Here is a 24,353-nt window from a genome sequence, read left to right as displayed (position 1 = left end):
GCATGGAACTGGCCGAAAAGTTTATCATCAAAAGTTAAACAAGAAAAACATACAAATACTTTTAAAAGAAAACAACAACAAAGCTAATATTAAGTGTCATTGTATCAGTTGGGATCAGTCATGTCATTGTGTGACCTAGACTTAATAAATCTGTGCGATTAGAAATGTTTTTACCAATTGTTTCGCAATGGGCTATGATCCAATCACTTGTCTGGGCCAGTTGTGAAAGGGGGAGAGAAGAAGGGGGTATCTTGGTAAATGTTTACATTATTGTTTTTTTTAATGCGTGAAAAAAAATGTTCATTCAGGGCTCAGGAATCCTAAATCGGACTAATTCAACTTATACCACCACAACTGTCAAGTACGATTTTTCCCTTGTTCAAGATACCAAACAAAATAATTCATTACCAATAGCTAATTAACTCATTGGTAATTTTTTTTTTTATTATTGATTCTTGTGTTGTCAGGCGAAAGAAATAATTGTGCAAAATTTCAACTGAATCCGAGATTGGGTGTTGGAGAAATTACGTGTACAAACTTTTTACTATACAGACAGAGTATACGGTTTGTAAAAAACAAACAAATCCCAAAACCCCACACTGCTGACTAATAGGAAGTGGTCTACAGAAGGCATCGTGCAGCTGGAGGAAGTGTTTACGTGTGGGAACTGACTGCTGTGTAAGCGGCGTTTGATGCGTGCACTGGGAGAAGATCTAATGCCTCTCACCATTCTCAATGTAGCCAAACAAGCCGCCGTCTGCGGGCCAACCATCTAGAGAGATATCAATCTAAATATATTCTTTGTGTCTTCATGTGTTAAGTCCATGTACGCTAGGCACACAAAACGTATTCCGCTGTGAATGAAGCAATGACCAGAGTCTGTTGTAGTGTCACGTTGTGAACTGGCTGCGCCTGCATTCGGTACAGACTGAGCTCGTATAGTGACATTAATTCCAGTCACTTCTTTAGTATTCAATACCGGTGCTCAGTTGTAGGGGAAGAAGTGGTCCCAGAACGCCCCATTGCTTCGCGGGACACAGATCTAGTGGCATGGGCGTAGCCAGGATTTTTTTTCGGGGGGGGTTTTGGGGGGGTGAATTTTTTTCTCCCCCCCCCCCCCGACCCCCCCCCCCGGCGAAAATTTTTTTTTATGTATTCATGTGTGTGTGTGTGTGTGTACATAATCTTTATTACATTCTGACCCTTCATTCTTTCGGAAGACGTTTATTGTGCCTTAGAAAAGGTTCTTCCATGAGTTAGTGAAAAAATTGTAGATTCCCCGACATTACCTGCAAAGGAGTCTGGGGGAGCGCTAGGAGCTCCCCAGCGCGGGGCGAAGCCTCGCCGCCAAGCACTATTTCTGATATTGAAAACCAACAAAATGCATATTCTGAGGCATCTACAGTGCATTTTCCTGCTATTAAAAAGTTCTATTTCAAAAACCTAATGTGCTATTCTTACTTAGACCCTCCCTCGTCGTTCGGCGCATTTGCCATCAAGCTGTTTCCATAAAATTGTAGACTCCCCGCCATTACCAGCAAGGGGGTCTGGGGGAGCGCGAGGAGCTCCCCAGCGCGGGGCGAAGCCCCGCCGCCAAGCACTATTTCTGGTATTGAAAGCCAACAAAATGCATATTCTGAGGTATCTACAGTCCATTTTAATGCTATTAAAAAGTTTTATTTCAAAAACCTAATGTGCTATTCTTACTGACTTAGACCCTCCCACGCCGTTCGGAGCATTAGCCATCAAGCAGTTTCCATAAAAATCTGTCACTGGTAATGTTTGAAGCCTCTTCCCACCTACCATGAGGACCTCCATGAATGAGTGGCGTCAAGTTGTACTAGGATATCATTGCAACTCTTCTTATGCGTAATTCATTTTGTCGGAGAACATGTCCCGCAAACCTCATGCGTCGTTCTCTCACAATCTTGCTAAGGGGTCGACTCCCAGTTCGGCATAGGATTTCCTTGATTTAGATCCGATCTCTATAACTGACTCCTAAAATCTGTCTTAGCCATCTTTGTTGAGCTACATTTAGTGTTTTTCGATTTTGGTAGATGACTATTCACTGCAGTTTATTAATGGAGCCCTGCCACTGGTAAAAATGTGTAACCTCTCTTGAATACGCTCTTGGAATTAAGTGACTGTATTTTGCTTTAGATTTTATATCGAAAAGAGAAGTTTTATCGTCAAAATCTTCTGTTGGGGGTTTTCCACCTCAAAATGCTCTGTAAGGGAATCTTAGACTCAAAACCATCTGGAGGGGTTTTAAACTTTAAAAAAAAAGCCATCTGTAGAAGAAACTCAAAACCCCCGATTGGCTTGGCTACGCTCAAATAATTTTAGTGTGTAATTTGCTTTTTTTTTTTATATTGAAGATGTATTTTTAGCACCAAACCCCTCTGAATGGGGGTTTAAACTCAAAACCCCTTTCGGCAACGCTCATAGCATTTTGAGTGCGTAATTTGCTTTTTTTCTTACACTGAAGATGGCGGGGGGTTTAACTCAAAAACCCCTTTGACTACGCTCATAGATTTTAGAGTGAGTAATTTTCTTTTAATTATATTGAAGAGGTACTTTTTAGCTTAAACTCAAAACCCCATAGACTACACTCATAACATTTTTAGTGTTTAATTTGCTTTTTTTTATATTAAAGAGGGGGTTTATCGTAAATTTTAGACGGGGTTTTAAAATCAAAATCTTCCTTAACTGTGCTCTTGGAATTCGGGGATTTTCGTTTGCATTTTTTTTAGTTTTTGTTTTATAGAAGAGGGGGAGTTAACTGCAAAAACCCCAGGTAGGGGGTTTAAAACTCAAAACCCCTGGTAGGGAGTTTTAAACTCAAAACCCCTAGTAGGGGTTTTAAAACTCGAACCGCTCTGGTAGGGGTTTTAAACTCGAACCCCCCTGGTAGGGGTTTTTAAACTCGAACCCCCCTGGTAGGGGTTTTTAAACTCGAACCCCCCTGGTAGGGGTTTTTAAACTCGAACCCCCCTGGTAGGGGTTTTTAAACTCGAACCCCCCCTGGTAGGGGTTTTTAAACTCAAAACCCCTTTGGTTGTGCTAGGGCAAGTGATGGTTTAGTATTAAAATCTCACCTAAAATAAACAAAATCAAAGCAAAAAATCAGTCACTAAATTTCGACTCCCCCCCCCCCCCCCAAGGGGGGGGATTTCATTTCGGGGGGGGTTTGAACCCCAAGAACCCCCCCCTGGCTACGCCCATGTCTAGTGGTACACACTCACACCCAGTCACGCAGACACTTAACATGCACGTGAATGATGAAACGATATGAGGACAAAAAGTAGAACATACAGAGAGACCACTTACTTGACACTTGGGGGCAGAGTTTCAATCACGACGTACAACTGTGCTGCTAATGCAGCTGTGAGTTCCGTACTCTGAGTGAATTTGGCTTAAAATTATTTAGTTTTAAACAACATTTAACAAAGTTGTGTTTATCAGTTTTTTTTTTTTTTTTTTTGATTTTTTTTTTTTACTGGCCATAACAATGTGTTCGTCTGCGTCAACTGAACACAATTTTCAGTGCGACTGTTATCATAGTTAAGTATTTGATGATTGAAATGTGCATTTAATGAAGATGCTTGTTGTTTAATTCTCAGCACAATCCATTGATGTGGAATTCCTTATTGAATGGGCATCGTGATTCGTTGTCAGCTGTCATTGTATTTCATTCTACTGGTAGACAGTACTGTTGTTTGTTTTATTCAGTTTTGTTTTTTGTCTCATACAACAGGGACAGTAAGAAACCAAAAAGCTGTGGTGCAGTGTTGAGTTCTACTGCTAGACAGTACTGTTGTTTGTTTTATTCAGTTTTTTTGTCCTCTGCAAAAGGGACAGTAAGAAATCAGAAACATGTGGTGCAGTGTTGAGTTCTACTGCTAGACAGTACTGTTGTTTCATTCAGTGTTTGTCCTCTATAATGTGGACTGTAAGAAAGACATAAAGCTGTGGTGCAGAGTTGCAGCGAAGCATCTTGTGACTTCTCATTTGTATATTTCACCTGTTAAACGAATTGGGCAGAGGACTGAAATTCCTGAGCATCTTCCTCCAGCAGGCAGCCGACCAGATGAACCAACACAGCGTTCCTGTGTGTCAACAGACGTAGGGCGCTGTAAAAACTACATTTTATGTGTTTTTGTTCTGCACCCCCCCCCCTTTTTTTTTGTTTGTATTTAGTAGGAGACGAGATGAAACACAGAGTGTGACTGTAGTGCCACTTGAGACACCGAATGCTTGATATTATACAAATAGGACACGACTAATTAGTGTAGCATGGAAAACAGCCTGACGTGTAAAGAAGACTTTTATACGACCGATGTCTGTGTTTGGAGGGTCATCATCTTGCATCTTGTTTGCACCATGGCACAGTGGCCACGTCCTAGCAGTGTGCGGGACCCTAGCACAGAGGTGGCACTCTTAATGCAGCAGTGTCACAGTTAATAAATACCGAGAGTCAAAAATAGGTAGAGTTAAGGCTTTCGGGAGTTCTTACACAAAATGAAGACAGTGTCTAAAATTATACAGTGAAACAAATTGGAACATCTTTATTCTGTCAATCTGTGAAAGAAGGAAAACAAGGATGGAGGGGTGACAACTCCCCGACACTACGTCCTTTATGACGCAACAATCGTTAACTTTTCAATGGCCATTCTCGTGTGTAATTGAATATGTTTTTTTTGGCGGCATGCTAAATAATATTAATATTCATATTTAATGTATTATACAGCGTGTGTTATTATTTGGAGTTTGCTGACCACAGAGCTTCATAAAGTCTTCCTTCTTGTCCTCTAGCTAAATACCTAGCATTACTCAGTCAGGCACAGAGTATACGTTATAATCCATAACTGCCATATACAATTATACAATGTAGGTTCACATACACTAAAGCAGTGTTGCCCAACCTTATTCGACCTGCGGGCCATTTTAATTTCTGACACACGTGTCGCGGGCCACGTGAACGAAAATGTACAAAAAAACAACAACAAAAAACGAAACGAAATTGACCTGAATTTGAAACTATTATAGTAGAAAACCGTGGAGCTAATACTTACATTAAGGAATTGGAAATCTGGAGGGATTTGTTTGTCCATGCGTCAGAAAATGGCTTAGTTTCTGTACTTAAAATATGAGCAACATTGTAGCTAGCTTTACCACCGACTCTTTTTTTTTATCTCTTTTTGGAAAATATTCCCATCGATCCTCCAATCTGTAGGCGTAGTTTAACAATTTTGTATTCGTGAATCAAACCAAGAATGGGGTCATATTTGTTTCCTAATGACGTTTATATGTTGTTTTTTTTCTGAAACAAATCAAATATGTTGGCTTATTATCATGCTCCATAAAAATCCGTTATCTTTTTCTGGTAGATTCTCGTTTCATAAACACACTAATGTTAAAGATCAAGGTGCCAATCAATTAAAGAAAAATTGGAGTCCCTAACGTAGATAAAGATACATAAGTCAACTTTTTTTTTTGTAGGGGGTGGCTACATTTTGTGTCGACATTCGACATTTCGGCGGGCGGGATGGAACCACGTCGGGAGCCGTATTTTGGACATCACTGCACTTAAGGTTTAAATTATTATTTTTTTCAACGCTGTAAACCTATATATATATATATATATACAATAAAAGTCATTCAATTGTAAATAATACCATGCATTGGTTTAGCACCATGCGTGTTCTGCATTGGTCTTCATTGTCTACGCTTGTATTGCGTTTGGTCTAGGTCTATGCATTTATTATATTGGTTATATTGGTCAAGGTCTTAGGTTTGTATTGTATTGGTCTAGCTCTATGCGCTTACAAATTTCGTTTGTCCAGTTTGTAATTGACCCTTCTGGTTTAGTTTCCACATAATTCAAGTCTCATCCAAGTTGATCTGTTTGACTGAGCCAGGTAGGCCGGTCTAGGAGGGAGCTGACGTGAGTCATTAGGCTCCGCTGAAGAGAAAAACCAGATAATTCTTTAGTGCTGACATGTAGCTATTAGAAGCGCACTGACACTGTCTCTAGAATTGAATGTTAGTACTGTTCACGACAACCTAATGTTACGCAATAATTTTTTGAGTTTAAATTTAATAACGACAGTCATTCAAGTTTCTTACTCAGACCACCATTAGCTTCTTCTGTAGTAGATCTTACATTTATCAGTATTTACGTCTAATGTTACCTTGTATGTTCTGAGCTACTAAAAACCTCTCATACTATCTTATCTTATCTTATATAATACAGACGTTACTTCAAAAAAGAAGATGATTACGTCCTACGCGTCATGCATTTAGTCATGCATATTAACCAATGACTTAAATTCTGCCAAGTCACTGGTTTTCCTGGCTAGCTCAGGCAAACCATTCCATGCTCTAATAGCACTAGGGAAGAAGGAGTATTTGTACAAATTTGTCCTAGCATATGGGACGAGGAATGTGCCTTTATCTTTGTGTCTTTCAGAGTATTTTATTAAATTTTGTTTTTGTATTTGAAGATTATGGTTCAGTGTTTTATGTATTATTGCTACTTTACTTTTGAGCCTTCTGTCCTGAAGGCTTTCTAAATTTAGTGATTTTACTAAAGGTGTTACTCTAGTCAAATGTGAATATTCGTTTGTTATGAATCGCACTGCTCTATTTTGTGTCTGTTCTAGTTTCTTAATGTTTTCTTGAGTTGAGGGGTCCCAAACGGAGGATGCATATTCTATTATTGGCCTAACCAAGGTTAAATAACATTTTAGTTTTATGTTCTTATTTGATTTATAGAAATTTCTTTTAATAAATCCTAATGCTTTGTTTGATTTTTTTGTAGTTTCATCAATATGTGGATTCCATGACAGTTTTTCATTTATTATAACACCTAGGTATTTTGCGTTTTTAGTCTGTGTTACTGGTTTGCCATGAATAAGATAAGTGAAATTAATTTGTTTTAGTTTTTTTGTTACTCTTAACAACTGACATTTTTCTGGGTGGAAAGACATGCTCCAATTTGATTCCCATTTCTGTAATTCATCTAATTCTCTTTGTAAAATATCTGTGTCTTGTGTTGTTTTTATTGTTCTATATATTATGCAATCGTCTGCAAATAATCTGACTTTTGTTCCTGAAGTAATGCAATTTGGTAAATCATTTATGTAAATTAAAAATAGTAGTGGACCCAAGACTGTTCCTTTAAGCAGTAGTTAGTCACGAGAGTTAAGCTTATTATTCTTAACTAGGCTGTTTTAAAGAGCACAGTGTATCTAGGTATTCGTTTCTAAATAGAGACTACTTGTAGGTTTGGCTTAGCTTATATTGTACGGTTTTTTAAATTACTGTTTGATGTTGATTCCCTTAATTTATTATTATGGTAATTATTGAACAAATACCACTCACACAGTAAGTAAATAAAATGATTTTTATTTGTAGCTTATGTTGTAACTTGTTTGTTTAGCTAATATTATAAGGGAGGATTCTGCATTCTAACTGTATTAATTTTTTTTTTTAGCTTTAGCATATTTGTTAATGATAATAAAATTAATGGATAGTTTTACAGACTTAAAGTAGGACTCAGGGGTTCCTAATAATTTTCATGCTTATAATAAATATACTGTATTATCATCATCGAAAAATGATAATGGAATTTTATGTGTGAAATGTAATGGAAATGACTAATTGTAATAATTAAAATCATCTCATGATTAATTTGATGAAATCTTATTTTGCTTAAAAAAATAGTTTTGCTTTTGATATACTCATGTACAAATCTCCTTATCTATTCATTAATTTATAAAGTTGTGTATAGGCAGAAAATTCAGAGCAATTGAGTTTGTTAGTGTGCTGATGTTGTTTGATAACTTGTTAGTTAAGGCTCAGAGTGGTTAGAGAGCTTATCTGTTGATGTGTACTGCAATGCCATTGACTTAGTCATTAGCCAAGGAGTGGATGTGTGACTACATTTTGTTGTTTGAGTTCATATCCCTTTTTTTAATGATGTAGTTTCAACAAATTTATAATTATTTCTTTCTCTAAAGTTGTTTAACTTTTTTTTTTTTTTTTAGAACATTCTAGAAACATGTTCAGTTAGAATAAAACAATGTGTTTTACATGTAGAAAAACTTAAACTTGAGGATAGTAGATCTTGGACATGGATTCAAAGATTACTTCTCTAATTTTGAAATCTACACCACCCCTTTTGTTTTTAATTTTTAAAATTCAACTTGACTTAGCTTGATGTGCTATGTTCACCTCCATACAACGCAGTTGTTACCATCCTCCCAGTAGTTGGTTATAATGAGCTGAACTTAGTTATATTCATGTTCATGTCTTCTCTGCTTCACTTAGGTTATGAACAAACCTAGTAGAAGAGGAATGCTAAGAATGTCATGACCATAATTTAGATAGGTCTGTTTTTTTTTCTTTCTGACTGTTGTCTTTAACAATAATATGACATGAATCAAATTAAACCCATTGCACAGTGAAATGAAAATCTCTTTTTTTTTGAAGCTGGTTGTACATATTGACTAAATATTTTTTTATAATAGATACTTAAAGCACCTTTATGCAATATATATAGTTTAAAATAGTTAAATATTGGGGTGCAAGTTTTTTTTTTCTTTAATGCACATTTTGTTCACCACTTAATCATTGGTCATCCTTGTTTCGTTTTGCCTTTTTTGAAATTTTCTGTTGGAGAAATAATGTCAGAATAATTCATACCCAAAGATTTGTTGAGGAAATTTATGTATGGAACATTTATCATCTTTGTTTATTTAGGACTTCACAGGTATAGTGGGTGATCTATCTTATAGAAATCTACTTGGTGTAATTTTGTGAAACTGATATTTAGCTCTTTTAAAAAGCTTATATCAACTATTATTATTTAAATATAAAGTAGTATTGTTTAATTTTTTTCAGAATGAAATGTGTGAATCATGACAGCCTAGACGGCTGGTTGCTTTGGAGACCTCTTCTGTTTCCTTAGAGACAGTGGTCACATAATTGCTGACACACCATGTAGCAAGCTTCTTGGTGCCCAGGCTCTACAGACAGTGATCAGCATGGCTGGTCATGAGTTCAAGCCTTCAAATGTAGGTTTGAGTGCATGCTATTGTTTTACTAACTGGAGAAACTGATCCTTTGGATCTATACAGTGAGTTGAATCAAAGAGACAGAACATAATTAATTTGTAATCATTTCAATCCATTGCAAGTATTACGTCGATATACAGTTTTCACATAGACTCATTTAAATAATCATAACTGAATCAATAGATGTAGATTTATAGTTATGATAAAAAAAAATATATGTTCTTACAGAACAAAATATCTTTGTACGATGCTTTACATAACTTGAGACTGTAATGAACTATGATTTCAAACTTTGTATACCATATTTCAGGTCCAGCTAATACGAAGACTCAGTATGGATTCGTACATGGTTCGTGTCTACGCTGGACCACTAAATGAAGAAGTAGAATCTGTTGCCATTGAAGCAGATAAAGGCACCACAGCTGAAGATGTTGTTGGCCTGGCATGTAGGAAACTTCGACTTGGAGGTGGGGATACAAAAAAGCATTACGAGTTGGCTGAAGTGTTTTCTTCGGGAGGCCAGCTGTGCAAAGAAAGGCGCTTGGATTCTACAGAGAGTCCTGTTGGGTTACAGCTGTTGTGGCCAAAGCCCAATGAGATTGAACCTGGCAAAGGTTTATTTGATGGATATAGGTTTTACCTTCGAAAACGAGATCCAGAAGTCCAGCCAGGTGGATGGGTTGTCACCAATCAAAGTGCTGTGGATTCTTTCCTAATGGCTTTTCTCACCCAGCCCCTGGCTGGTAAGGAGTTTCCAGATTTGTGCAGCCTTCCTGATCTCAACGAGAAAACACTCCTCTACAACCTAAAGTCCAGATTCAACCAGAAAAACATCTACACTTATGTGGGCTCTATTCTTATAGCGGTGAACCCATTCAAGTTCTTCCCCATCTATAACCCCAAGTATGTTAGCATGTATCAAAACAAGAGGCTTGGAGAGCTCCCGCCTCACATCTTTGCTGTGGCTGATGCAGCGTATCATTCCATGTTGAGAGAAAAACAAAACCAGTGCATTGTGATTTCAGGGGAGTCTGGCTCTGGGAAAACTGAGAGTACAAACTTGTTGTTACACCATTTGACAGCTCTTTCACATAAGGGATTACATGGGAGTGGGGTAGAGCAGACAATATTAGGTGCAGGCCCAGTCCTGGAGGTAGGCAAAATTTTTATTTTATTGTAATTAGCAGTATTACACAATATCAGTGATATTCCTTAAATGAAGGTAAATCCATAAATATCAAGTTGTTTTTTTAGTTGTATCCTATACAGTCTGTGGAAGTATTTATAAACTATACTATGTAATAAAATTTTTGTAGCACTGCATAAATGAAATTAAATATCAAATTTCTAAGCAAAGAAAAGATTACTTTGAATAACCTTAACCAAGAAAATCTCCAAATTCAGCTCATTCCTTCCAATTGGTACAAAGCCAGTAAAATTGTTTTAAAATTTGATGCCCCTGGGTGGTGGCGGGGTGTCCTGAAAAAAAAAGTTTGTGGGTGTGTTATTTATTTTCATAAATATAAACTAGATTGTTAAAAAAAAGTTCACATGATGCCGCAAACATTGTGTGAACAAACTCTCAATGCTGGCTATGAGATAACATCTGTTTATGTTTATAATGTTTATATTAATGCAAAAGTAATGCTATTCTTAGCTTTGTATTTAATTGGATAGAAAAGTACTTTAGTTCATATATGTATTTAGTTGTTTTTTTCAAGCTCCTTTCTAATTATATATATATATATATATGCACATTGCCTTAACTTTTATTTTTGCTAATTATTGACATTGACATTCTATTATTCATCCATGTTGTCTTACACACAGTGCCATTCTTTAAAGGTTTAACAGTTTTTGTTTTTATTTACATTAGATGTAATATGATATATATATATATATATATATATATATATATATATATATATATATATATATATATATATATATATATATATATATATATATATATATATATATATACACACACACATAATAATATAATATATAAAATGAAATATTTGTTATTCTTTGATCAAAACTCTAAATATTTTTGAGATTAACATATTTTTTAAAATTGAAATAAGAGGATTATTTTATGTTTTTTTTAAATTACTCTGTTCAGATTGTTAAACATTTGAAGTAGGATTTTAAAACTCATATATTTCCTTGGAAAACTTATATCTAATAAAGTGCCTTTGAAATATAATGCTCTCTGGAGGGGTCGGTTGGGGGGTAGATTGGCAATATTCTCTTATCATAATTTGATAAATTTGTTGTTTTAGGCTTTCGGGAATGCCAAAACAGTTCACAACAATAATTCCAGTAGATTTGGTAAATTTATTCAAGTCAATTATAAACAGAATGGAATGGTGCATGGGTGAGTTTACTTTATTTTTAAGTAACAGCTGTATTTTGTACCTTAAGTGTTGTGATTGACTGTTGTGTCTTGTATCTTAAGTGTTGTGATTGACTCTTGTGTCTTGTATCTTAAGTGTTGTGATTGACTCTTGTGTCTTGTATCTTAAGTGTTGTGATTGACTCTTGTGTCTTGTATCTTAAGTGTTGTGATTGACTCTTGTGTCTTGTATCTTAAGTGTTGTGATTGAAAGTTGTGTCTTGTATCTTAAGTGTTGTGATTGACTGTTGTGTCTTGTATCTTAAGTGTTGTGATTGAGTGTTGTGTCTTGTATCTTAAGTGTTGTGATTGAGTGTTGTGTCTTGTATCATAAGTGTTGTAATTGACTCTTGTGTGTCTTGTATCTTAAGTGTTGTAATTGACTCTTGTCTTGTATCTTAAGTGTTGTGATTGACTCTTGTCTTGTATCTTAAGTGTTGTGATTGACTCTTGTGTCTTGTATCTTAAGTGTTGTGATTGACTCTTGGGTCTTGTATCTTAAGTGTTGTGATTGACTCTTTGTCTTGTATCTTAAGTGTTGTGATTGACTCTTGTCTTGTATTTTAAGTGTTGTGATTGACTCTTGTCTTGTATTTTAAGTGTTGTGATTGACTCTTGTCTTGTATCTTAAGTGTTGTAATTGACTCTTGTGTCTTGTATATTAAGTGTTGTGATTGACTCTTGTCTTGTATCTTAAGTGTTGTAATTGACTCTTGTGTCTTGTATCTTAAGTGTTGTGATTGACTCTTGTCTTGTATCTTAAGTGTTGTGATTGACTGTTGTGTCTTGTATCTTAAGTGTTGTGATTGACTCTTTGTCTTGTATCTTAAGTGTTGTGATTGACTCTTGTCTTGTATCTTAAGTGCTGTGATTGACTCTTTGTCTTGTATCTTAAGTGTTGTGATTGACTATTGTCTTGTATCTTAAGTGTTGTGATTGACTCTTGTGTTTTGTATCTTAAGTGTTGTGATTGACTGTTGTGTCTTGTATCTTAAGTGTTGTGATTGACTCTTGTCTTGTATCTTAAGTGTTGTAATTGACTCTTGTGTCTTGTATCTTAAGTGTTGTGATTGACTCTTGTCTTGTATTTTAAGTGTTGTGATTGACTCTTTGTCTTGTATCTTAAGTGTTGTGATTGACTGTTGTGTCTTGTATCTTAAGTGTTGTGGTTGACTCTTGTCTTGTATCTTAAGTGTTGTAATTTACTCTTGTGTCTTGTATCTTAAGTGTTGTGATTGACTCTTGTCTTGTATCTTAAGTGTTGTGATTGACTGTTGTGTCTTGTATCTTAAGTGTTGTGATTGACTGTTGTGTCTTGTATCTTAAGTGTTGTGATTGACTCTTGTCTTGTATCTTAAGTGTTGTAATTGACTCTTGTGTCTTGTATCTTAAGTGTTGTGATTGACTCTTGTCTTGTATTTTAAGTGTTGTGATTGACTCTTTGTCTTGTATCTTAAGTGTTGTGATTGACTGTTGTGTCTTGTATCTTAAGTGTTGTGGTTGACTCTTGTCTTGTATCTTAAGTGTTGTAATTTACTCTTGTGTCTTGTATCTTAAGTGTTGTGATTGACTCTTGTCTTGTATCTTAAGTGTTGTGATTGACTGTTGTGTCTTGTATCTTAAGTGTTGTGATTGACTGTTGTGTCTTGTATCTTAAGTGTTGTGATTGATGCTTGTCTTGTATCAAAAAATTGTAAAAAATGTTACAATACTGTCTCTTTTATTTATTATGACAATGTTCGTGTGAACCAGCGATTCCTTATAGATATGATGTATGTATCACGTATTAAAGTATGTGTAGAAACTGTAAAAACACTACCCCAACTTTTGTTGCCGAAAGATTCCTTAAAATTGTGTTTTTGTTGATGATTTCAATATAAACATACATCAACACTGTTCGACGCCCAATAATCACCAATAGTGTTAGGAGTCGTGTACAGATAGGAGACGTCTGTTGTATCTGGATTTAAAACTGAGCTATTCCGTAGAGATAGCCAAGTTTACTGTCAGACTAGATTAATAAAGTAAACAGACCAGAACCTTGGTTCTCACAACTCAAGACAAACTGGAAACCGTCTTTAGCATTCTTTGACTATGAGCCAGGGTCAAAGAAATATAGGTTTAGATTATTATTTTGATATCATTGGCTAAACAAAATATGAAAAAAGAAAGGAAATTTTTTTTTTGGTGTGGGGGGTGGGGGTGGAAGAGTAATAATGAATATTATCTCTATTAAAAAACAACAACTAAATACATCATTCATATGAAGTTTAACATTTATTTCATCAAATTGTTTCTATCTCTGCTCAAAGCTAGCACTAAACGATAGCTTCGGTTCTACTTCAGCTTTTGAGAAATACTGAACTGAGTCGGGGGCGTAGGGATATGTTTTGAGAGCCCTTGTTTGATAACCTTTTGTAAACAATGGCCAGGCGTTATCTGTGACGCAATCAGTAAGGTCCGGGCCGTTAGCCGTAACCCTACCACACTAAAATCAGGCACTATCCTGTGTGGTTCTTTTGTTTGTAAAACTGTGTATGTCAGCAAGCAGCTCTCTGTATCTAGCTCAGTCATACCCAACCCATGGGTCATATCCGAGTTTGACGTGGTGCCATACGCCCCGCAACGCCTAACGAGCTTACACAGGCTTGGTCCCATTAGACTCGAGGGGAAAAGACGCTTTCAGTTTTGTGTGGCATGTCTGTCCGTCCCGTTTAGATCTCAGAAACTAGAAGAGAAAATGAAAATCGGACAACATATTTTAGATCAGTGATGCCCAAAATACGGCCCGCGGGCCACATCCGGCCCGCGACGTGGTTCTATCCGGCCCGCCGAAACGTTGGCACAAAGTGTAGAAAATCTCTTCTCCAAAAAAAAATAATTGAAAAAATGTTTTCCCTAAGTCATGGTAAATGGATTGGTACCGATGATAAGCCAACATATTTGTTTTATATAGAAAGAGTAGCTCTTTTGAAAGAATATAACATTCAACAACTTTATGGAACCAAACACATAAATAAATAAGATGGCATCTTTGATTTGAGACGAGATTGCTAGATTACATCTTGAGTCGAGAACATTTACCAAAAAGAGACAAGAAATGGGTCGGCTGTAAGGCTAGCTACAGAGCTCACATTGTAAGTAGAGACATGAAACCATTTTCCGACGGCTAATGCATAGAAAAGTGTCGTGAAAAGCAGAACGTCGTTGAAGCTGTCAAACTTTCTCATGACAATTACGAGTGAAACATATGGGTAAATATCTCCATTCAAAACTGACAGACAGACCAGATCTCACATTTTTTTTCAATTGCCGCTGAAGAGTCTACCGACATAACTGATACCGTACAGCTTGGTGTTTATTCGCGGTACAAACAGCAGTTTTTAAATCAAAGAAGTTAGTAGCTATGAGCAGCATTCATGTGACACCACTGGCGAAGTCCTGTGAAAAGTTTCAACCATCACAGAGGCTCTTTTTCTTCTTTGGGACAAATTTGTTCGAATGACTACTGATAATGCCACAACTATGTCTGACAGCAAGAGTTATTAAAAAATTGTGAGACGAATGGAATGGAGCCTCTGTGGCTTCATTCACCAATAAAATCTGTGTGGCCAGGTGTTGATGTGATGATGATCGTGTTCAGAGTCGTTTCTAAAATTCATATACGGCCAATGTGTCAGGTGCCCAGACAGAGCTGTAGCTGGAACTGATTGACAAAGCTAGGCATCCATGCTTGTCAAAGATCAAGTGATGCAGAGAATTGATTTCTACTCCGAGTTGCTTGCAGAATCTTTTCTGAATATAAAAATTACAAGCAGCTATTTGTGAGGAAAACCTTTTCGGTGATGAATCGTGTGAAACCTATGTAATATAATTATCTCACGGACAAAAATCTAGAACTCTAAATTTAAGCTCAAACTTGGCGTCTCATCTATGCTGCCGGATATTTGAAAATTGTTTTAGGATAAACTTCTCAAGAATTAATGTAATTACTAGATTCATGGGATTGTACTATGCATGCCGTATTGTACATTTCCTTTTTTTTTTTACCTTTATGTTGATATGGCCCGCGACACGAGTGTCCGAAATTAAAATGGCCCGCAGGCCGAATTAGGTTGAGCATCACTGTTTTAGATCATTCAAAGTTCTGATGCAACGGCTACTTTTTCTCTTTTCTGAAAGCAAAAAATCTAAATTTTTAAAACAATTATGCAAGCAGTTTTTTCATAAAAATACACCATTTTTACAACTGTTTACTATTAATAGTAACAAACACTGGAGGCTTTTTAGTAAGGGAGATGTCCATTTATCATTTTTTAAACACATTTATGTAAATGGTTTTAGATTTTTTATCAAATTTTTTTTTTTACAATTGTTAAGTTATGTAAGTTCTGTCATACTAAATACTACATTTACAAAAAAATGTTAACTTTTTTTTTTTAAAAAAGGAAAAATTTATTTACTATGTAAATAAGTTGGACAACAACAATTAATATGTAGTTTTTCATATTATCGTGTGAACTGCAAGACATTCACAACAACATGAAACACAAAACTAAAGGATTTTTTTTTTTAACGGAAATGTTTTTTTTTCTTGAGGCTTTGAATAAGAAACTGACCCTTTACAAAAAAAAAATTAGATCAATTAGATACTCATTTTAAGACATCAGATAGGCCAGGTTCACATCTAACTTCACATTCACTTTCACCTATCCCTTGGTCTACTGGACCTTTGGGGCACCACACAGGATCTGTCAACCTTCTTTCTCCATTCTTCTCTGTCATTTGCCTTTGATAGAATTTCATTATGATATTCTTTCTGAAAATATTGAAACCTGCCTTTTTACCTGCCTGGGTGGACCACTTCTGATAGAATTTAATACTGATATTCTTCGGAAAATATTGAAACCTGCCTTTTTTCCTGCCTGGGTGGACCACTTCGGGGGCCGATTTTGAGTTTGTGTTTCCACACAAACTAGTATTTTTAACCTTGGTTTACAATTCCTCTCATTTTGTTGCAAGTTTTACGAAATTTGACAGTTTATGTATATCTTTGGGAAAAACAAAACAAAACAAAAAAAAAAACTAGCTAATTGACCACAGAGCTGGTTTAATCGTTATAATTTTTGAAAAATGGAATCATTTTTTCGATTTAAAAAAAGGGGATTCGGGTTGGGTAAATAAAAAAATCCTTTTTTTTTCCCTTTCATGAATTGCTAAAAGTGAAATAGAGATCTAATCGCTTACATCAACTTCATAAAAGAGGAATCACAACATATTTGTTCCTGTCACTTGTGCTGCCCTTGACATGCTTCCAAAAGCGAAATAGCACCACTAGGAGTGCATGTACACCTATAGATCTCAATTAGTTCGCTCTACACACAGAGGCTTCCTAACACAGCAAACTTGCATGTCCTATATCAATGTTAATAACGGTTCCACTGTCTGGTTGCTGTATTCTCTAGCTAAGTGCTGTATTCTCTAGCTAGGTGCTGTATTCTCTAGCTAAGTGCTGTATTCTATAGCTAGGTGCTGTATTCTCTAGCTAAGTGCTGTTTTCTCTATCTGGGTTCGGTATTCTCCAGCTAGGTGTGTTGTGTCCTCTAGCTAACTGCTGTATTCTCTAGCTGGGTTTTACATTCTCTAGCTGGGTGCTGTATTCCCCAGCTAGGTACTGTATTCTCCAGCTAGGTACTATATTCTATAGATAGATAGATAGATAGATAGATAGATAGATAGATAGATAGATAGATAGATAGATAGATAGATAGATAGATAGATAGATAGATAGATAGATAGATAGATTAGATAGATAGATAGATAGATAGATAGATAGATAGATAGATAGATAGATAGATAGATAGATAGATAGATAGATAGATAGATAGATAGATAGATAGATAGATAGATAGATAGATAGATAGATAGATAGATAGATAGATTGATTGATTGATTGATTGATTGATTGATTGATTGATTTAAATTATTTAAACGTGTTAAAAAGAAAGATTTCTTTCTCCTCGGAAATTTGCGATCATTGTTGATGTTTCAACCCTTATTACTTTCAACCTATTTCAACAAATACATTTGTCTGTTTACATCTAGAATGAAATTGAGGATTGGGAAGATCAAAAGATACTTGTAACAAAAATTTTTTTTTTAATGAATGCCTTCTTAACGAAGCTATGGTGGAAAATTTCCAATAAAATCGTTGGAGCCGTTTTCAAATTGCTGGTCCAGTTTTCAGTGTTCACTTTGTTTCCTCCCATGAAGTGTTTGCAAGTTAATCAGAGGGATAGTATAAAAAAATTGCCACAGAAAGAGTAATGTAAAAAATACTGTACGGACCATTTGTCAAAAAAAGAAAACCTATCCTAGATCGCTAGGTCTGAAAGGGTTTTACTTTGCGGTGTAGGTAGAACATCCAACCCTTCCACCCTGTTAGTGCTCTCTCTTCCTCTCTTTTCAGTTTGGAGTCGTTTCCTCAACACGTTCTCCCTAATTACTTCGTCTTGTGAATCATCGCTCCACTATTAGATCTTATGTGGACTGCTAGTTGGAAACGTAGGCCATTACCTACTAGGTGCGTACATAAGGATGGTCTCCAGTGTGGCCAGAGGCTGTCAGCGTCATACGCAAGGTTCGTTCGAACCCGGTCACAGCAAGTGTTGCTTCTCCTGAGTGATTTCATCGCCTCGAGCTGCCCTAATTGACCATGTCTTCTTGTCTTGACTTCACGGGAAATAATTAGTTTAAGTACTTGATGGTTAGCGCTTTGTTCATTGGTCTTGGGGGAAGTCATGAATCGGTTAAGAAGTAAAAATCAACATGCTTTAGAAAAATGCCATTGAAATATATTTTAAATTACGCTGTTCTGCGAGAACATATATTGTACTGTATTGTTGATTTGACCAGTTTGCTTCATTGTCGATATGTCGTTACACAGTACTTAAAAAAAAACGTTTGCGTCTGCTTGTCTAGCTCCATAGTACCAACTCTGATATGTTCCGCCTCTTCACTTCCGAAGATATGCAACTATTTTTTTTTAGCACACCAGTAAACATTTTGTGTGTGTTTGCGTAAAGTTCATGAATGCATAACGCAGTCAACGTGAGCACAGTTTACCTGGCAGGTGTGCCCGGGACATCGTGAGTTTGCTTTGTAGTCAGAAACTACTCGAAGACGCACTCTCGTACGCTGGCTGCACTTTGACCAGCCTGGGATTTAGGGAAAGAAGATGGCTCAGAACTGCTGCCATTTATTCAGATATTGGCGGCTTATCTCGCCAACTTATCTCTTCTACTGCTGTGGCATTTTTTTTCAACACGCGAGAAATCATTTCTAGCATGGTTCCCGTTTGCACGACACTTGCAAGTCTAGTCAGATATCTTTTGTTGTTAGAGTCAAGAATAGATTGAATAGTGCCTAGAAAAGTTTTGCTTATAGATCTACGTAAAGGCTCTGGGAGTTGCTCCCAGACACTAAGTTGCAGTTAACGTTCGCCGGTTAGTTTACCGCAAGCATAGATGTGAAATTATGGAACTTTTTGTTTTGTATGGAATCACTCTTTAAGCGCACAAGTTTTGTATCGAATCACTTTAAGTGCATACGTTTTGTATCGAATCACTCTTATAAGTGCACAAGTTTTGTATCGAATCACTCTAAGTGCACACGTTTTGTATTGAACCACTCTAAGTGCACAAGTTTTGTATTGAACCACTCTAAGTGCACAAGTTTTGTATCGAACCACTCTAAGTGCACAAGTTTTGTATCGAACCACTCTAAGTGCACAAGTTTTGTATCGAACCACTCTAAGTGCACAAGTTTTGTATCGAATCACTTTAAGTGCACAAGTTTTGTATTGAACCACTCTTTAAGCGCACAAGTTTTGTATCGAATCACTTTAAGTGCACACGTTTTGTATCGAATCACTCTTATAAGTGCACAAGTTTTGTATCGAATCACTCTAAGTGCACACGTTTTGTATTGAACCACTCTAAGTGCACAAGTTTTGTATCGAACCACTCTAAGTGCACAAGTTTTGTATCGAACCACTCTAAGTGCACAAGTTTTGTATCGAACCACTCTAAGTGCACAAGTTTTGTATCGAATCACTTTAAGTGCACAAGTTTTGTATTGAACCACTCTAAGTGCACAAGTTTTGTATCGAACCACTCTAAGTGCACAAGTTTTGTATCGAACCACTCTAAGTGCACAAGTTTTGTATCGAACCACTCTTAGTGCACACGTATTTGGACTGCGGTAAATTGTGGCATATTGCAATAGTAATAAATAGATCTACCACCCATTGTACATTAGCCAACGTCGTGTCAGTGCCCAGGCCTCCCCTGTAAATGCCAATACAACCAAAATGAGCTGTGTAGGTTAGTTTGATGTTTTACCTTTCCCACTCTAAACTTATTTTGTTCTAAACAAACTTTAAATCCCATTATCCTCATTTTACGGTTGAAATAATGTCATTTGCTGGACTTAGTTGATCAAGACTAGGTAGGCCCAACAACCAGTTGATCAAGTCTAGGTAGGCCCAACAACCAGTTGATCAAGTCTAGGTAGGCCCAACAACCAGTTGATCAAGACTAGGTAGGCCCAACAACCAGTTGATCAAGACTAGGTAGGCCCAACAACCAGTTGATCAAGTCTAGGTAGGCCCAACAACCAGTTGATCAAGTCTAGGTAGGCCCAACAACCAGTTGATCAAGTCTAGGTAGGCCCAACAACCAGTTGATCAAGACTAGGTAGGCCCAACAACCAGTTGATCAAGTCTAGGTAGGCCCAACAACCAGTTGATCAAGTCTAGGTAGGCCCAACAACCAGTTGATCAAGACTAGGTAGGCCCAACAACCAGTTGATCAAGTCTAGGTAGGCCCAACAACCAGTTGATCAAGACTAGGTAGGCCCAACAACCAGTTGATCAAGTCTAGGTAGGCCCAACAACCAGTTGATCAAGTCTAGGTAGGCCCAACAACCAGTTGATCAAGACTAGGTAGGCCCAACAACCAGTTGATCAAGACTAGGTAGGCCCAACAACCAGTTGATCAAAACTAGGTAGGCCCAACAACCAGTTGATCAAGTCTAGGTAGGCCCAACAACCAGTTGATCAAGACTAGGTAGGCCCAACAACCAGTTGATCAAGTCTAGGTAGGCCCAACAACCAGTTGATAAAGTCTAGGTAGGCCCAACAACCAGTTGATCAAGACTAGGTAGGCCCAACAACCAGTTGATCAAGACTAGGTAGGTCCAACAACCCATGACCACCACCAGAGTTCACTTGCACGGAAAGACAATGGGCTTTTAAGTTTCAATTTATTTCTTACATGATATATCTGGGGAAAGCGTATTCCTGAAAGTTACTTGATAGACTTTTGATAATTGCGGGCCATCCGTTGAAAAGACAACAGTTGTTAAAGATCGGTATGTTGGTCATTTGAGTCAAGGGACGCTACTCGAAACTAACAGGTGAAATATAAAGAAAAGAATAGAAGCTAGAGAAAGAATTGGTTTAACCCTGTAGCATACGCTTAGGGAAGAGCATTTTCGGTCATGTTGATACTGTATGCATTACCTTAAACCTAAACCTATCTCTCACCCCCTCCTCTTCTATCTCTAGCTCATTCTCTATAACATACTTACACATTGAAGTTATGTCGTAACTTACATGTAATAGCTTTTAATGTAATACAATGTAATCCTTAACGGGCTACATGTTTCAAACTGTAAGGGGAAAGTTAATGATGACTTATTTTGGTCCCAAAAGAAGAACTTGTAGCTAAATATTGTATGCACTAGCTACTTTGCGTCCATAGCAAGGACCCCAGCTAACAGAAAGTTAACCTGGCGTAATTAATGTCAAGTCAGGACCACTAAACAGCGCGTTCAGGGTTTAATTATGTGCCTGCATCTTTTTTTTTTTGGTTGAGTTGCTTGTCATTTTGGCAGCAACATGCTCACGTAAGATCGTCTGCTGTAAACACTGCACGTGAGCACTCATTTTACTCACTCCCCTCCCACGATATCCACCCCCGCACCAATGATGTCCTTGGAATCTGGTTCTCTACAACTCATGATCGTGTTAACATTCAACATGCTGAGCAACTTGTCAGAGGAGGATACAGAAGCACTTGTCAGAGGAGGACGCACCCATTGTCTGGCCCCTTTGTGTGGGAGATAAAAAAGTTTTCTTTATACATTTGACACATTCTTGGGTAGCTATTAATGATAATAACTGTTGAACGAGCAACGAACACGTACTCAGGAAGAAATGATAGTATTTGTAAATGTTTCTTTGATCGTTCATAGAAACACACTCTAAAAGCAGTACGGGAAACAATCGCGAGCCCCACTGCCCGATGTAGCCAATTAGCCAGGTATTTTTCGTTTTAGGGTAGCCATCCATTGTTAAAAGCAAAAAAGATTTGAGCTGTTTGTGACATCATAGAGAAACACAAAGAAAGAGTTGTTTTGTTATGTGATGTTTTTTGTTTTCCAAACTACGCTTGGAGGTGTCAAGGAGATGTTAATCTACTGTTCAAATGGTGAACGTCAGAGGAATTTCAGGCCAGCGTGCTTATCTCGTGCCTCTTATTCAGAGATGGGATGCAAAGACGATAAATGTACGTGTGTTTAGCAAAATGTTTTCTTTTCTGTCTGTTTTCTTTCTTTCCAAAAAAAAAAAAAAAAAAAAAAAAAAAAACAACATCAATATGAAAAACAAAGAGTAAAGTTGTAAGATGAACGATTTTTTTTTTGATTGGCTTTGTATTTGGTGTTTAGCTCAGTTAGAGAGGAAATAGTAACCTAGACGGTTATGTTGAGTGTATCAAATAGACAACTAACATTAGTCATGTACTAATGTCTTATGTCTCATTTTATGTTTCTGTCTCGAGGCGTAAAATGCCATATATAAATATATGATATGATATATGTTAGTTAGTAAAGTTCCCCCTTTCAGACCTTGGGATCTATAGAGCACATGATGTAAAGGTCATCACAACGATCATTCGCCTATACTTTTCCCCAATTAATGGGTACCCCATTAGAGTTGGGTTAACTCAGAGGCGCTAAAAATCCCAGTCTTCACCAGCATTCGTACCAGTGACCTCCGGTTGGAAGCCGAGCGCTTTACCACTCAGCCACCGCACCTCCATATATGTATACATTTATATGTTTTTACTTCGTTACTTTCATGTTTACCTTTTCTACCCCTGGACTCGACCTTAAAGAGAGGGGCATGTGGAGCTGGGGACTATTTTACTGAGACAAAAATGTTGTCCTACATATTAATGAATATTAAGATTAAGTAACCCACCCCTCCCCACTATATTTTACGCAATTCTAAAAGGTGTCCTCTTTTTGAAAGGTTGTGTGGGTAGAAAGGTTGTGTGGGTGATGGTAGAAAGAACGTGTGGGTAGAAAGGTTGTGTGGGTGATGGTAGAAAGGTTTTGTGGGTAGTAAGGTTGTGTGGGTGATGGTAGAAAGGTTGTGGGTGATGGTAGAAAGGTTGTGTGGGTAGAAAGGTTGTGTGGGTGATGGTAGAAAGGTTGTGTGGGTGATGTTAGAAAGATTGTGTGGGTGATGTTAGAAAGGTTGTGTGGGTGATGGTAGAAAGGACGTGTGGGTAGAAAGGTTGTGTGGGTGATGGTAGAAAGGTTGTGTGGGTGATGGTAGAAAGGTTGTGTAGGTGATGGTAGAGGCTGCAATGGTTGTAGCTGAGGAAGAAAAGATAATTCACGAAAATGACCACATAACTCCGGTACTAGCTGCAGACGTTTCAACGTCCAGGTGGTCCGGAGTCTGGAGACCACGCGCTGAGCGCTAGAGTTGTGTACTAGTCCTACATGTTCCCTGGCTTTTACAAATGATGTCATTTTTTTTTTGTTTTGGTTTCAATGCCCTAAAGTTCTTAGAAATGGCGCATGGCCTTAGTTAAGCGTGGCTAGTTTAGCAAGGGAAAAAGAGAGAAGGGATTTGAGTTAGTCCAGGAGTTCTCTCAGGCTTGACACCCTGGCCTAGTAGGTCCGCTTATTACTCACTCTCATTTGAAAAACGAAAGAGAAAGAGAGAGTGAGCGAGATAGTGTAGGTGTGTGTGAGAGAGAGTGAGGTGTGTGTGTGAGAGAGAAACGGAAAGCAGTCGAAGGGAAAAAAGCAGGAGTGATTGACATAGCCTTTTCACGGATGCTGTTGCGCAATTCTCCTGCTCACCACTTTCTCCCTACGTTAACCCCATTTGCGGTTCAACTCACTATTTTGAAACGAAAACTTTCTGTTTGTATTCAGCGGGTGGCCCGGAAATATAACTAGCGCAAGAGTTGCATGTTCAACTTATGCATTGTATAGAGGCAACACTTAACCCCCTCCCCCCCAATCTCTCGCTGTCTCGAGTTTCTTGTATAGGACACTGTCGACGTTGACTTAGTTACAATCAGGGAAGTGCTCAATGGAACATTACCTTTGAATAGGTTTTGTATCTCCAATACTCTGTGAGGATCTACACGTTTCCCCATAATTTTGATTGACTGAATTTAATGGTTCTACAAATGGTTGTTTTTACTTCTCTGTTATACTAAACCCGTGAATGTAATAGTATTCTTTTGTCTGCATTATGGGTATTGTAATCCCTGCTCCCCCGCCCAATAGACCAAAGTGTGTCATGAGTTTTGGGCATTATTTTGGTTTTCAACTTTTTGAGTATGTTTTGAAGTCTAGAAATTAGCGCTGGATAAATTGTTGGATGTTTTTGTCTTTTTTGTATTGCGGCTCTTGTGAAAAGGGTAAAAGCGATTGTCATGACTAAAAATAGCAAGATTCCAAAGAGAGTTTGTGTTATTACACTAACTCAGAGACAACCCACGTCC

General features: G+C 37.3%; 1 protein-coding gene across 11 annotated transcripts in view; it reads left to right on the top strand.

The window, feature by feature from the left end:
* LOC106064649 (unconventional myosin-IXAa-like) overlaps positions 1 to 24,353 on the top strand; it is a 95,581-nt gene that overhangs the window by 8,648 nt on the left and 62,580 nt on the right. For 9 of the 11 annotated variants that reach the window (XM_056035309.1, XM_056035283.1, XM_056035297.1 and 6 more), the window contains exons 2-4: positions 8,908 to 9,080; positions 9,391 to 10,233; positions 11,366 to 11,460. In XM_056035309.1, the coding sequence (XP_055891284.1) occupies positions 9,051 to 9,080; positions 9,391 to 10,233; positions 11,366 to 11,460 (968 nt within the window). In that variant the 5' untranslated portion in view covers positions 8,908 to 9,050. Of the gene's footprint in view, positions 1 to 3,280; positions 3,388 to 8,907; positions 9,143 to 9,390; positions 10,234 to 11,365; positions 11,461 to 24,353 lie in introns of those variants that run through there. The other 2 variants (XM_013223246.2, XM_056035276.1) reach the window with 2 other exon arrangements.

This window comes from Biomphalaria glabrata, chromosome 1 (assembly GCF_947242115.1).
Source record: "Biomphalaria glabrata chromosome 1, xgBioGlab47.1, whole genome shotgun sequence".
Taxonomy (NCBI): Eukaryota; Metazoa; Mollusca; class Gastropoda; family Planorbidae; genus Biomphalaria; species Biomphalaria glabrata.
This window is presented reverse-complemented; position numbering and strand designations above follow the sequence as displayed.